The sequence below is a fragment of the Bombyx mori genome, chromosome 23, assembly GCF_030269925.1.
Source record: "Bombyx mori chromosome 23, ASM3026992v2".
In the NCBI taxonomy this organism is placed as follows: domain Eukaryota; kingdom Metazoa; phylum Arthropoda; class Insecta; order Lepidoptera; family Bombycidae; genus Bombyx; species Bombyx mori.
The window spans coordinates 19,536,300-19,552,518 of record NC_085129.1 but is presented as its reverse complement, the minus strand read 5'-3'; the positions used below and the strand labels follow the sequence as shown (position 1 = coordinate 19,552,518).

The following is a 16,219-nucleotide window of genomic DNA, read 5'->3' as shown; positions in this document are numbered from 1 at the left end:
TAGAGAGAGAGAGAGTTACGTTTCGTATATTACTGTAGGGTCAAGAGATAGGTGCGAACACACATTTTCTTTCTCTCTTCCTCTCAAATTTATTCAAATTCATTTCTCATTCGAAAATATTATAATCGTTTACAAAAAAAATGTATTTGTAGAACATTAATAAGTATATATATACATGTACATATTATACATACACCGGCTCAATTTTATTTCTTAACAGCATTAACAATTCAAATGTTTTTAATTGAACTTCAATTAAGTTTACCCCATTCAAATAGCTGAAGATGGTATTTTTGCCAAATTTTTTAACCTTTAAATAGTACTCCTGTAATATTGCAAAAATGTCGTTAAAACCAAATAACCATTCACCGCTCGATATTATTATGATATGTATTAAATTTCTTGTCCTAATCTGAATTCGTGGAACAATTATGTGCAATATAGTTTTGAAGCACAGAATAGGTCAGTATTAGCTGGTGAAAAAACCAAACTAAAAACACAAACTTTAAAAAAGAGAAAAAAGTTCCACTCTTAACAAGCTACACGACTGACCTCTTTCGCATTGTATCACATGATTTTCATTGTAAATGAATATTCAAATTAAGATTTTATTATACTATAACTATGAGAATCTATCACTGTTTTTATAACCTTCAGATGTTTAAATAAAAATGTTATTTAGATGTAAGTTTTTGAAGATCAGTGTGTTTTCAATTTAACCTCGTGGCCTCCGTGATTTATTCTGAAATGTATTTCATAATATAAACTCCAGTGTGCTTAGTGCGAGTTTTTTAACGTTCTCGATAGCGTAAAAGTTAACTCAGATTTGTATGTATTTAGAACAGCGCCCCTAACTCAGATTTGTATGTATTTAGAACAGCGCCCCTAGCGGCAAATGTAGGCAAACGTTCCAACTCCATACAAATTTAGTGGAAAAACGTAAAAGAGGAAGTGTGTAAGTAGCCCCGGTAATCAACAAATTAAGGAGCGGACGGTTAGCGTGGTGTGGACATGTGATGCGTAGAAAGAAGATGCATGTGACTAAGAGATGTATGGAAATGGTAGTGCAAGGTAGAAGGGGATAATGGTTCATGTTTTTTTTAAAACTTCGAGTTCAATTTCTTTCACCACCTTTATTATCCCAGTTTCTGAATCATTGTATATGACCTACATTTCACTTACTATACATTCTCTTCATTTGAAATCGAGTCATATGTAAATCATTTTCTGTCCTTAAACTACTATAAGACATTTATACACAAAATACATTTTCTATTACGTCCTATTACGAATAAAACAAATATCTATATTTATAAGCTGAAATTCAACAAATTATTTACAGAAAATCATATTGCTATTTGAATTGAGTGCGAGTTTTTGAACGTTCTCGGTATCGTAAAAGTTAACTCAAATTTGTATGGAGTTGGATAGTTTGCCGCTAGGGGCGCTGTTCCAACTTCTTACAAATTTGAGTAAACTTTTACGCTATCGAAAACATTATATCAATTTATCTTTCACATAAGACAGATACCTCTACCCTCCATTTCAATCAATAATATGAACGACCATAGACTACTATTCGTATACTTAATATAAAAAAAAATGTTATCTACTCTCTATAAATAATAGTTCTATCGAAAAATGTTTCCGTAAATCACACTATAAAATCTAGAATTTAGAATGCACGAAACCTAGATTTAAGTCTGTGAAAATTTATCATAATTAATTCATCAAATTTATTACAAGGCTGTGATTTAAATATTTATTTATTTATTTTTCAAACTATCATGTATTGATTCATGTTCTCTTGTAATTACAAAGATTATTTACACGTTAATATTGTAGAATATTTTTATCTCGTTAAACATGAGGGTCGGTTCAAATGTGATCCGATCACTTATATAGCTTTGTATATAATATAACAAGTATTTATTGAATTATTTATTATTTCCCTAAGGACTTTGATGTACACGGGTAACTTTTGTTAGAAGCGATAAAGCAAAATTTTAGTTGCATTTTATTTGATTACTGGTTTCTCGTCCTTGACTCCTTGGCGGTAGAAATAAACAGGACGTTAATGATATACGCAAAAAAATCTCTTAACAGTCAAACCAAAGAAAACCAAAAGCGTCTTCAGCCCCTTTAGCGCCAATGTGCAATGACTACCCTAGCGCCCTCCAGTGTGCTTGGTGCGAGTTTTTTAACTTCTCGATCGCGTAAAAGTTAACTCAAATTTGTATGGAGTTGGAACGTTAGTCGCTAGGGGCACTGTTCCAATTGCATACAAATGTCAGTTAACTTTTACGCTATCGGGAACGTTAAAAAACTTGCACTAGGCACACAGTAAACGCGCGGTCAAAATGGAATAGGTGCAAATGTAACGGGTTCATTGTAAGTACAAAGGCCGGCGCCCCCAAACACCGCAGCCTCCATAGATAGCATAGATAAAGCCGATTCAGCAAAAAAAACAAAGGATATGAGTCGACTATTATCAAAGCCGGCAATGTGACTTTTGGACAATTATTGGTAAATCAGAAAAACGAATTATTGACTTTGTATTCCATTGGCAGTCACAAAACTCTTCTGAACGACATCTTAGATAAATAACAGGTTAAGTATTTCATTTAACCTTTATTTAATGCAGGTTTTGAACCGTATTCTTTGAAGGAGACGATTATATTCAAATCAATCTGTATTGACATATCAATAACATTTTTTTGTCCAAATGCACAGATTGCCACCTTTGATAATAGACGACTCATATTTGCGTGCTGAACTAGCTAAATATCCTTCAATAGCGGCCAGTGTGCTTAGTGCGAGTTTTTTAACTTCTCGATCGCGTAAAAGTTAACTCAAATTTGTATGGAGTTGAAACAGCGTCCCTAGCGGCAAACGAAGGGAAGTTGTTCTAACTCCATACAAATTTGAGTTAACTTTTACGCGATCGAGAAGTTCAAAACTCATACTAAGCAGACAGGTAACTATACTGAAACCTTAGAATTCATATCTCAAGGTGGGTGGCGGCATTTACGTTGTAGATGTCTATGGGCTCCAGTAACCATTAACACCGGATGGGCTGTGAGTTCATCAACCCATCTAAGCAATAAAAACTAAAAAAAGACTGCGATGTGCTTGACCGTTGAAATTCAAATGCAACAACGCTTAAATATAAAATGTCCGATTAAAAATCTCCCTCTAGCTAATATACTAAGTGAATCTTAAGATTCATTTATATTCTGATGATTACGTCACTGAATTCATTGGAAGCTACTTAAATTTATATTAATAATAGTAAAATTTTTACTCATTCCGTCTTGCTCGTACTTTTGATCACTGTTAAAAGCGCGAGCGAGATGGAAACTTGAAGCACATTACAGTGTGCATAAATATAAACAATTAAAAAACTTCATTTACTTGTTTTCATAATTTGCAATTCGAGACCCAGTCATTAAGGTTAATCTGCAATCTCAAATAAATAATGTATTTTTATAAACTGTATGCATAGTTTTTTTTTAAATGTGTATAGCAAAGAGTTTAGTATTAAAATATAACGCTTTCATAAGTACATACTCAGTGACTTATTAATTATTTGAAACATAACCATTTATTTTGCTTTTATTCATTAAAAGAGATTAGCAAAAAAAAATTAACCCACATAATAATATATACTCGCCTTTCAAACAAAACGTTTCATAGAATAGTATTTTTCTAAAAATCTTGCGAAGAACAAAAACAAAAAAAATACATAACTTGTCCTTGAATTTAGATTAAAATAAAATTATTATGTGATACAAATATAATATATAATAAAATTAATTTTTAAAATCATGCAAAAATGTTGTTGTGTGTAGTTGTGACAGCTGTTCACAAAAAATATCGATATATATATAAATAAAAATAAAAACAGTATGGTTGTTCGTTATATTATTACAAATAATTAATATATATAAAAATGAATTATATTTAATTGATAATGAATATTGGCGTTTTATTTCTTGAGATTCGGCTGAAAAATCTACAGACCAGGTCAGCCCTAGGATCAACTCTTGATAACATATGGTACTGACGTAAGCTAACAAAATGTCAACAAAATGTCATGTCCTGTAGCTTTGACACTAGTAGAATTAAGATGTAAGGAGAACCGTCTCATATCGGAGAAGCTTGAAAAAGCGTACCACTTTCAGCACTAAAATTAAATAACAGTTCAAAAATCCTTCAGAATGGCGCTAGCATAGGCACAGGGTATGATATGAACTGAGCAGTTGTTAACTGATTGAAGTATGCTGAATTAGGAAATTTAATATATTTAATGACTAGAATAGTTAGTGACAGTGTAATACATGTTTACGTAGTCTAAACTAATTTCGTCAATATAACCTAAAATTATTGCTGTGGTAAAACGTGGAGACATCGATTGCATTTTCTTATCAGCTTTAAATAAGTTACTTTTTGTGATTTTGTAGTGCTTTTTTTTATTGCTTAGATGGCTGGACGAGCTCACAGCTCACCTGATATGAAGTGGTTACTGGAGCCCATAGACATCTACGACGTTAATGCGCCACTCACCTTGAGATATAAGTTCTAAGGTCTGAAGTATAATTACAACGGCTGCCCCACCCTTCAAACCGAAACGCGTAACTGCTTCCTGGCAGAAATAGGCAGGGTGGTGGTACCTACCCGTGCGGACTCACAAGAGGTCCTACCACCAGTAATTACGCAAATCATAATTTTTGCGGATTTCATTTTTATTACACGATGTTATTCCTTCACCGTGGAAGTCAATCGTGAACATTTGTTAAGTACGTATTTCATTGGAAAAATTGGTACCTGCCTGCGAGATTCGAATATCGGTGCATCGCTAGACACGAATGCACCGGACGTCTTATCCTTTCAAAAACTTACAGTTCTTTCGTCCTTTTTTATTTCTGTCTTATTCTAATAACTTTCAGCGCCTTTTTTTAAATTTGCCGGGTTGCTACTGTAGCGCCACTCTTATTTAGCAGATTTTAACGGACACTTTTTCACACACAGAGATGGTTCTCCTTACTTCTACCCTCCATAAGTAGAATGCAATTTGACATGCGCTCACATCTCATTGGTGGTTTTTTTTAAATCACCAAACCGTTTTTGAACCCTTGAATTACTAATCTTTTTAAGCCTTTGTCTCAAATTAAAAAAGCGGCGCGCGTGCAACTTGGTGCACGTGAATGAAGTGAAACTTCTTTTTCGATGTGTGTAGTATTGTGGTTTTCTTCATTTTTCATCCTTAAATCAGATTTTAAATACTTCATTAAAATATTGGACGCCACTCGTTGCTAACGCTCGCGCTGGCCTGTAACCGGTATACTACGCGCATGCGTGCGAGTGTTAGGCATTCATTCTAGCTCTATCTCTTTCTAGCATGGTAGCGTTAAACGTTTAACGCAACCTTGTTGGAAGTCGCATTAGTAGTTTCACTTCAATATAATATCTATGTTTGTCTGAATAGAAACTCTTTCGTAATATCTTTGTCGATTAATGAAGATGAGGTATGTAGAGTTCGCTCGCGTAGTAGAGCAACCGAACATCACGTTTTGAAGACCGGTAAGGTCAAGATATGATTCAGATAGGACCTCGTATCTCAAAGTGGTTATTAGCACCTTGCGTGCATTTCGGCAACAACTTAACAACAAACGGATAGGTAAAAAAACAATAAATTTTGAAAAAAAAAACTTCAGATGTGTCAAGGGACACCCGGATGGAACGAAGTTCCTTTCGATTAATTAGTGAAGGAATTGTAATTTTTTTTTTAAGTTATAATAATAAATTACGGCATTATGAAGAAAAAAAAACAATACTATGAACTACATTACTATTGTTGAAACGCTATCTCGAGAAACTGTACTCATTACGCGGACCAATCGGATACGAGCAATGTCACGCGATAAGCGCCTACACGTTGATTGGCCAGAATGGCGGATCTAAAAAGTGTCGTGACAACTTTTCGTAAGATTTTTTTCCGTCTAGCCCCCTTTCACAACGCGCGATAAGGAACTTCGTTCCAATTACCACTACACCTCTATTCGCCGTCGATATAAAATCGGCCGACAAAATATTTATTCCAGGTGACAAGAATAAAAAAAAAACAAAATTAAAACGACAATTTTATTTATTTACATTCACACAATAAATAAAAATTAAACACTACGACATAATACTTTTATTTTTCTTTTGTTAACTTTAACCAATGAAACTAATCGACGTAATATTAATTCGTACAACTTTCATACCCTTTTGAAATTTTAATGACAGTTGTCAATTTTGACAGCTGTCATCCACAGACGATAAATATTTTGATCGTTCGCTTAAACAATTTCTAACAGTTTCGATTTTACAAATTTGATTTATCAAATACGCAACGTTAAATCCGGGTCCTGTCATTAAGCAACTGAAAAAATCTTAAAAATTAAAATTAAAATGGAGGCCGGTTAATTAATCGATATCTGGCTGAGCCCAAGTACGCCTCAGCGTCATTTTAACCAAAAAAATGTTGGTTAACTCTTATCAATTCTAATTAACCCACAACAATGAGATGAATTTTGTTACTTTTTTTTTAGCACAGTAATCCCCGTTATAACACGGTTCTCTAACGCGATTTCAGTTCCTCGTATAACACGGTTATTCCCCCATATAACGCGAGGATTTCACGCGTTATATTTCTGTACTGTGAAATTTACAATGAGTTGTACAGTTCATAATTAATAATGACGTTTTAATAACAATTTATAATTTCTGGTAGCTTGTTTGTTGGGTAATTTAAAAAACAGGAACCCCGTAAAACAAGCGTGTCTAGTTAAATTGTGTAATTAAATTACAAAAAAAAAATACTACTACAAATATAGTTTAATATAAATAAAGACAGATCTAATTTCTACTTGATGAAGTTTTTTGTTTCTAACACGTCACACACTAGCTTTCAATTGTCAAAGTGACATTTGATTGGCACTTCTTCAAAATAAATAAATAAATTACGTAGGTGCAGACCTTTTAAAATGTAATTTGATAAGAAAAAATGAAATAGTTCTCATCGCTAAAAGCAAAACAGAGCTTGGTGATTTCTGGTAATACATATTTCAAATGATATCGAGGGGGTAAAAGGCTATTTGGTTTAAGCGACATTTTTGCACTTTTACAGGAAAGCCATTTAAAATTTATTATTTAGAATAAAATACCATAACAAAAAAACTTCTTCAGTTATTTGAACGGACTAAACTAAATTGTAGTTAAATTAAAAACATCGAACTGTTGATGCTGATCCAAATAAAACGAACCTTCAATTTTAAAGAGAAATGTCGCGTATTAACCGAAATGTCGCTTAAACCAAACAGCCTTTCACCTGTCGATATAAACTATTTGACATTTAGCGTATTTTGTATCATAAAACAAGTGTAGTCAAATTTTAAAATCGTTAAAAAAAATACGCCGCAAAAAACTTTGAGAGCCACCGGCGTATGGTCCAGTCGATGTTTCTAATGTAATACAACTAATCACCAAGCCTGGCAGCAAAGGGTTGTCCATGCTCTTGCGTAACACATAAAAAAAAATGTGTGCGTGTACTAGTGTACACACGTAAGAAGTGAAACTTATTTTTCGAAAAATGATCTACATGCAACTTTCTAGAAATTGGTTAAATAAAGTTAAATTAGATAAAGTTTAAACAAAAGGATTTTATTATCATAGACATGAATACAAAAAAGATGGCGCGTAACGGAAAAATGTGACGCGTAACCGAAAAATGTGACGGTAAATTTTTTTCCAACGCCGATAAAGAAGTTTCACTTCAAAAAGTCCCAAGAACCCGTTCGATTAAAATATATAAATAAATAAATACAATTTCCATAATCGCGAATTAGAAAATAATTCGCATCGGCAACATTCTCGAAAATTCTTCGTCATTTGCGACTTTGACGCTTCAAATTGACAGCTGCATAGATTACATCAGTGTAACGTGTCACGTTTTGTCTATGGTCTGTTTTTTTTATTTATTGCTTAGATGGGTGGACGAGCTCAAAGCCCACTTGGTGTTAAGTGGTTACCGGAGCGCACAGCATCTACAACGTAAATGCGCCACCCACCTTGAGACATAAGCTCTGCGGTCTCAAGTATAGTTACAACGGCTGCCCCACCCTTCGGACCGAAACGCATTGCTGCTTCACGGCAAAAATAGGCGGGGTGGTGGTACCTACCCGCGCGGACTCACTGTCCTACCACCAGTCAAACGGCATTTACATATGGCAACACTAGCAGCGCCCGACATTTTGTAAGATGGCGCCCACGACATCTGTGGAGGTATTAGATCCGCCCAAATCCGGGGTGAGTACGCGGTCCACATTGATCGTCTTGTTTATGGCGCGGCGGAGTAGCGACGCGTGGAACTGATGGCCCAAATGCTCCAGCATGTCTATGGAGGCGTTGATCATGGCGATCGGATTGGCAATGTTCTTCCCGGCGATGGCGGTACCTTTAAAACGTTTTTGAAGACAATATTCAGACAATGACACGATTTTGGTAAGCAGCGGCGTGGCTCTGCCCCTGGCATTGCTGAAGTCCATGGGCGACGGTAACCACTCACCATCAGGTGGGCCGTACGCTCGTCTGCCTACAAAGGCAATAAAAAAAAGATCACGCGCTCAACGCGCCTAAAGAAGTTTCATTTCAACAAATACAGTCGAATTGTAGTACCTCCTACCTCTTTGAAGTCGATTAATCATCGCTCACCCGCAGGCCAAAACCAAAAAGCCAATATCACTCGTATAATATCTACATTCAAACCGTCATACCTGTGTTCCTAGTGCCAGGTTCGAATACAGCGTAGTGGTCGCCGTAGTTCCTACCGGAGAGCAGGCCGGCTCCGCCCAACAGCCCGCAGACCACGTTCGAGACAATGGACCCGTACAGATTAGTCATCAGCATAACATCAAACTGGTGTGGCCTGCGAATAAAACAAACGTAACAGTTAAAGCTTTTTTAATACGCTTTTATTAGCTTCAGACGTATGTATGTATGTTTGTAACGGAATCTTTGAACATGATTTTGAGCCCCTTCAAAACGTCGGATTAACTCGAAATTTTATATACTTATTAAGGACCGATGACAATACAATATTCAAAAAAATATAGAAAAAATTTAAATTCAACTAAAAAATGAAAAATAAATAATAGTTTAAAAAAAATAACAAAATATGCTTTTATAGGAAATCCAACTAAAAAATAGAAAATCAATTTTAATAAATTTGAATTAAAAATAATGTATGAAAAAAATGATATTATTGTAAAAAAGCGTGGGGTGCTTTTCAGGATATTATCAAAATAACCCTTCTGCTCATATCTGTTCATAAAATATTTATAACTACTTATACCATGCACCCCACGCTTTTTTGCAATAATATCATTTTATTCATACATTATTTTTAATTAAAATTTATTAAAATTTATGTTCTACTTTTTTGTATTTGGATTTTCTATAAGAGCGTATTTTGTTAGTTTTTTTTAAAATTATTATTTATTTTCATACATGAAGCAAGGAAACTACCACAGAAATCTAATTAAGTGATTCAATAACTCTGAGAACTTTTTACGCTTATACAGACAGCGTCTATGACTAACATAAATATGTTATTATTACTATTGAAACTCGATCAAGCTCCGGTGTAAATAACGTTACTGGTATGAAAAGTATCAGTCTCTCAGGCCTCTCGCAGCCGCTTGCCACTCGCTCTCTGAAGAACCGCGTAAACGAAAAACATACATAATATAAATAAATTACCGTATTATCGTACTTAGAACTCATATCTCAAGACAGGTGGCGGAATTTACGTTGTAGATGTCTATGGGCTCAGGTGACCACTTAACATCAGGTAGGCCGTGAGCTTTTCCCCCCGACTAGGCAATAAAAAAAAGATTTCTGCGATCAAAATCATAAGTCCAGTCCGGAGGATTTGACAGCCTGGAAGGAGACCTATGAGTAAGACCTTGACATCGTGCTGTGTGATGGGACTGTAAAATGCACAGAATTATGTCTATGAGCTCTAATAATAGGTGAGCCCTGAAATACGTATGATGTTATTCTTAATCTATAGATATTAATTTTAGATGTACTGACTTTGCGACGAGCTGCATGCAACAGTTGTCAATGATCATATCGTTGTGTTCTATGTCCGGGTACTCCTTGGCGAGCCGACGTGACGTCTCCAAGAATAAGCCATCGGATAACTTCATGATGTTGGCTTTGTGAACCGTTGTTACCTGGAATGTAAGGTAAGAAATTAAGAAATGAAAACATCTTTAGCATTGGAATGGTTTGAAATTTGAGTTTAAACAAAAAACCAGAACACTACTATTGGTACTATCGACACTCTGGTCATCGTTCTCGTCGAACCCGTCGCTTGCGACGAAGGGCTCGGCGAGTAAATTAACCCACAGACACAGCCCACTGAGTTTCTCGCCGGATCTTCTCAGTGGGTCGCGTTTCCGATCCGGTGGTAGATTCTGCGAATCACGGCTCTTGCTAGGGTCCGTGTTAGCAACGTCGTCAGGTTTGAGAGCCCCGCCAGCTCACCTACTAGTTCGGTGAATCTAGAATAACCCCTGGAGGTTACTAGAATAGGCAGGAAAAAAAAACAACCCACAGAGGTCCACTGCTAGGCACAGGCTGCCCTCAAAGCCACAACAATCAGTCCTGCACTGCCTGCATCCAGTGAATTTCCACAACCATCAACAGATCATCGATCCATCTTGTGGGAGATCTCAGCTACCAACTGTTCTGTGAGCAATGTGTCTTACTCAACTGCCACCTTAACTTAACAATCCTTCGGGCTATGTCAGTAATGAACTCACACTAGAGAGACATAAATATGTATCCATAGAATTTAGCTTATGAGAAAATTACATAAAATACTTCAGAAAGTATTATTTGCACCACTTTATTATAAGGACTGCCAAGGTGTACTAGCCCTTAGGCAAAAAGTATTGAAGTGACATCCATTAATACCTTCTTCCTGCCGTTTTTCTTGGCGAATTCGAAGGCGAACCTGGCCACCCTCTCCGAGTTGTCAGCTGTCACCACTTTCATTGACTCGACCACACCATTCACGGATTCGTGTTCCAACATAGCGTATTCACCTTCTGTGTTCTGTCTGAAAATTTATTTTTAATCTATAAAATATAATACAACTACTTACTTTTAGTATATTATCTGAATCTGGAATGCTCTTATCATTAAGGACTAAACCCAAATCAAACAAACTTCCGGCCCTCAAAAATCTAAAAGTTTTTTCTGTGTGAATACAAAAGTAGAAAATTTGAGGGTAGTTACTTAGCACAATATTAAAATATCAACAAATAACTGAAAATGAAAACTGTCCAACAATCCTAAAAATGTAGCCTAATGGTCTATTCCAGCTACACGTGGACGGGCATTGTTAATAATAAACGCCAGTTTGAATCGTAAGAGTTTTTTTTTTTTATTGCTTTGATGGATGGAAGAGCTCACAGCCCACCTGGTGTTAAGTGGTTACTGGAGCCCATAGACATCTACAACGTAAATGCGCCACCCACCTCGAGATATAAGTTCTAAGGTCTCAGTATAGTTACAACGGCTACCCCCCACCCTTCGAACCGAAACGCACGGCGGAAATAGGCGGGGTGGTGGTACCTACTCGTGCGGACTCCCAAGAGGTCCTACCACCAGTGATTACGCAAATTATAATTTTTGCGGGTTTGATTTTTATTACACGATGTTATTCCTTCACCGTGGAAGTCAACATTTGTGGAGTACGTATTTCATTACAAAAATTGGTACCCGCCTGCGGGATTCGGAACACCGGTGCATCGCTACATACAAATGCACCGGACGTCTTATCCTTTAGGCCACGACGACTTCAATTATATCTACAAATCACCAATACCAAAATAAATACTTTAATGTATTGTGGCCAATGTTATGTTTTTCTATTGCATAGATAGGTGAACGAGCTCACCGACCATCTGATGTTACTGTTCCAATTTTGAAACTGGTGCGAGTAATTGCTTCAACACAGAAATAGGCAAAATAGGGATACCAGTAAAAAATAAAACCAGTGATAAATTTAGGGATGGCAAACCGCGCAATTTAAAACTGTGAGGCGGTAAATGATGATTTCCTTAGTTTTTGATTCTTCCAACAATACACATTTGTTGTGGGTCTGACATTTTTTTCCGAAAGACGACCATGCATGCGCGTGCATTTGTACAATACGATTATTACACTATCGCTTTCCGATATAGTAATTTGTCCATTTATTTGTGTATTATCTATTTAATTAATTATAATTATTTATATAACCTTATGTAATGCACGCTCAGACTGCCATTAAATTGATAAAAACTGTAAATGTCTATTACTATTGTGATATTTTCAATAGAGAATTTCTTGATTTTAAGCTCCACAATTAATATCTCTAAAATATATAATATGCAAGTAATACTCAGATGAGAGCACCAATTTAAAATTAATAGCGAGTTTCATCATTACCTGATAATAACAACATCAATGTCCTTATGTCTGGTCGCAACGCCAGGGTAAGATTTACAGTTCAGTATGTAAGCATACATGTCCAGTTCGTTTCTGAGAGCCACATTGCGTGACGTCACATAGGCTGCCTCACTTTTGGTTTCAATGTTGCCCTGAGAAAAAAAAAAATTTTTTGGTAATTTTTAAGGCTCTGGAGGTATACTGACAAAAGTAAGATCTTCCAGTTTTATGTTTAACCACGAATATGCGGTAGCTTTGATAGTCGAATGTTATTGTACGAAACTTGTAAATTCGCAAGTGTATCATGAAAATGTCATTAGCGAGGTTCCGGTATCTGTCAAATATATTGTGTTCTATGATAGCCTGCTGCAAGATATTATATTTATTGTATTCTTAGTAAATTCTCACCATTTTACTCAGAATTCATTTCATTTCCTACAGTATTTTCTTCATTGAATTTCAAATGAAATAAATTTATGGAATTTCATTCTGAATTGATCGGTAAATTGACATAGCGGTCAATAACCCTGATTAAAGCCTACATCATCCAACCTTGATTACATTCACACCTGAAGTGTTAATTTTAAATAATACAGTAATAAGCCTAATTTTATGTTGATTCTTCTCGTTCAGCTTGAATGTGATTCTTCTCCTAACTAGGATTCAATGAGAACCATAGACTGTCCCATACTTACATAAACACAACAGTATAGTCTCTGTTGCGACCGCCCTGAGAGAAGTCGAAAACCGAGGGAAATGGAAGCCTATGGTACAAAGAGCCACGAAGGGCTTTCAGGGACACGACCTTCAGCAATGAAGTATGCAACTAAGGAGAATAAGAATCGAGCAACATCGTCACTTCGATGATTGTACAAAATGGGGATCAAACAAATGACCCTTAGCATAGCAGTGAGAGCTGCTGACTGCTGAACTGATAGGTCATCTTTATTAAATATATGTGGCATTAAAATTAGACTCTATTTACTCTTGTTTCCATATATGTAAGAAAACAGAAACATAGGAGATGATAAATATAGATTGGAGTCAATTAATGTGGAATGTTTATGAGCTGCTTATTACGTCAATAAATGGATGCTATGCACACAATTCTGTAGCTTGGTAGTTATGTAATACAGATTGCTGCATTATGATCTTGATTTTACTCTACATATGTTTCATGAAATAAAACTATTTACCTTTAGCCCCACACCGTTCCTCTTAATGGTCGTTATAGCATATTGGACATCATCATCATTGTCCATCGTTGGGTCAATGTCCACCACTTCGAAGTCAATAGGAGCACCGATGTATCTAAAACATGTTTGAATTATTTTTCATTTCAGACTCAAATCATTTCCTCTTTTCTGAGGGGTATTAAATTTTTCATTTCACAAAACTAGGCAACCCAAATTATATCATGTAGGTATTACTAACTTTCTTTATGAATTATTCTGAAGTTTGTGTAAATTTATCAAATTAAATTAGTGTTGTTATTAGAGTAGTTATTTTTTTATTCTACTTTCTTAATAAAATCACAGATATTAAAATATATTTTGTATACCACAGTAGAATTTCTATGATTATGCTCGTATAGGTGTTTTGTGACTAAGACTGAATGATATTTACATAAATTTTAGTATAAAAGAGCTACTAATGATGAACATTAACCCATTATTGTTATAATTCACAAATAAAATTATTTTATTGTAAATTATATTCTTGTTTCTATTGCTTTGTCTGTTCGTAAGCTACATTTTCCTTTATTATAACATAGATTGGTGAACTAGCTCACCACCCACCGGTGCTAATTGGTTACCGGAGCCAGTAGCCATTACAACATGAGTTTCGCGACCCAACAAAAGTCCCACTCTTGCACACAAAAATAAGTCTGGTTTGCGACATTACAAACATAGATGTTATATTATAACATACAATTGAGACTTCAACTTATCTCAATTATATTATAATAACCATTTTCCAGCCAATACTTCAGATCAGATGGGCCGTGAGCTCCTTAACCCATATAGAACAAAAAAGGAGTTCATTTAACATCTACAGATTGAAATCCATGTGCATTCAGGAGTAAGAGAGCAATCAGCTAGTGTTTTTTGTCTCTACAGCACTGACGGAGAGAACTTCAGAACCTGATACTCTTGAAATTATCACACTTTTGGGTTCTACAACTAAATTGCAGCCTTCAAAAAATATATCCGTTGTTATTCGCTTTGTACTACTAGAAAATCTGGAGATATTTACGAAACACTGGCCTTGAGGCCCATAATGTATCCTTACTCCGAAGAATTTTATCCTGGGAGTTCACAAAACTTGGCACTGCATCAAAAAGGTCAACTTACTTGAATATGTCGCGAACGTATCCCATGCACTCAGGACCGATACCGCCTCCAGGGAGCATGGTCACCGCGTGACGACCGCCGTATTGCGCCTTAGGAATCAGCTTCTGTTTCCTGATAACGGGAGTCTTGTGCTGGACATCGAAATCCGATAATGTAGCGGGCGCTGCTTTCGAGCTGAGATTCACAGACCCGCGCACATCAGGCAAAACCTTCAATTTAGTTAACAAACGCACAGCCATCCTGAATTTTGAACTAAAAACAGCTGTTTGGGATTGAAAACTGGTTAAATAATCACAGGAAGTGGAAAACTCGTTAATCCGTGTCGCTAATTTTTCGCCATCAGGTGGCGCTGTAACGTTTAACTTCCAGGTCATAAGATCGAATTGAATAGATGTCGCTACTGAGGGAGAACTGAAAAAATTGAGTTGCCATGACAATATCGACATTTTGCAGCTTGTTTTATACTGTTTTTTTTTTTTAATTATTTATGTGACGTTATTCTTTATGGCCAAGATGAATGGGGTGAGCTCATAGCCCGCCTAATGGTGGTCATAGGAGCCCATAGACGTTAAACAACGTTAATGTCAACCACCCATCTTGAAAGATGAATTCGAAATCTCAGTTTTACAATACAACGACTACCCGACCCTTCAAACCCTGCTTCACGTAAGAAATAGGCAAGTTGAGGTCGGCGCAAGCCCACAAATTACTCAAACACCAGTAATTACGCAAAATATATGATTTGATTTGTGTGGGTTTGATTTATTATTAGACGATGCTATTTTCTTCATCATCGAAATCATTCGTGAACGAGAACATACAACATTACTGGTGGTAGGACGTCTTGTGAGTCCACACGGGTAAGTACCCTGCCTATTTCTGCGGTCAAGCAGTAATGCGTTTCGGTTTGAAAGGTGAGGCAGCGGCTGTAACTGTACTGAGACCTTAGAAGTTATATCTCAAGGTGGGTGGCGCATTTACGTTGTAGATGCCTATGGGCTCCAGTAACCACTTAATAACCAGATGGGCTGTGAGCTCGTCTACGCATATAAGCATTTAAAAAAAAGAACATTTGGTTAAGTACGTATTTCATTTAAAAAATTGTACCTGCCTGAGGGGATTGAATGCCGCACAGTGAAATCGCTGGATACGAATCGGGTCTTCGGGTGTCTTAAGCTTTTGGCAATTACGACTTCTATTTCATTTCAAAATTTAAAATTATTTTCTTTAAGCTAAGTTATATTTATATATTAAATCTCAAATGGTCTGGTTATGGATACTAATTTATGTGTATTATTTATGTCACGGACTGCAAC

The 16,219-nt window shown here is 36.0% G+C and overlaps 1 protein-coding gene across 1 annotated transcript; it reads right to left on the bottom strand.

Moving 5' to 3' along the window:
- Positions 1-8,279: 8,279 nt before the first annotated feature.
- On the bottom strand, positions 8,280-15,142 carry LOC100329146 (isocitrate dehydrogenase). Its single transcript, NM_001171915.1, is given in 7 exon segments — positions 8,280-8,500; positions 8,820-8,971; positions 10,141-10,283; positions 11,029-11,173; positions 12,550-12,701; positions 13,746-13,860; positions 14,904-15,142. Coding segments are annotated over 7 exon segments (1,167 nt in total).
- Between the last annotated feature and the right edge of the window lie 1,077 nt (positions 15,143-16,219).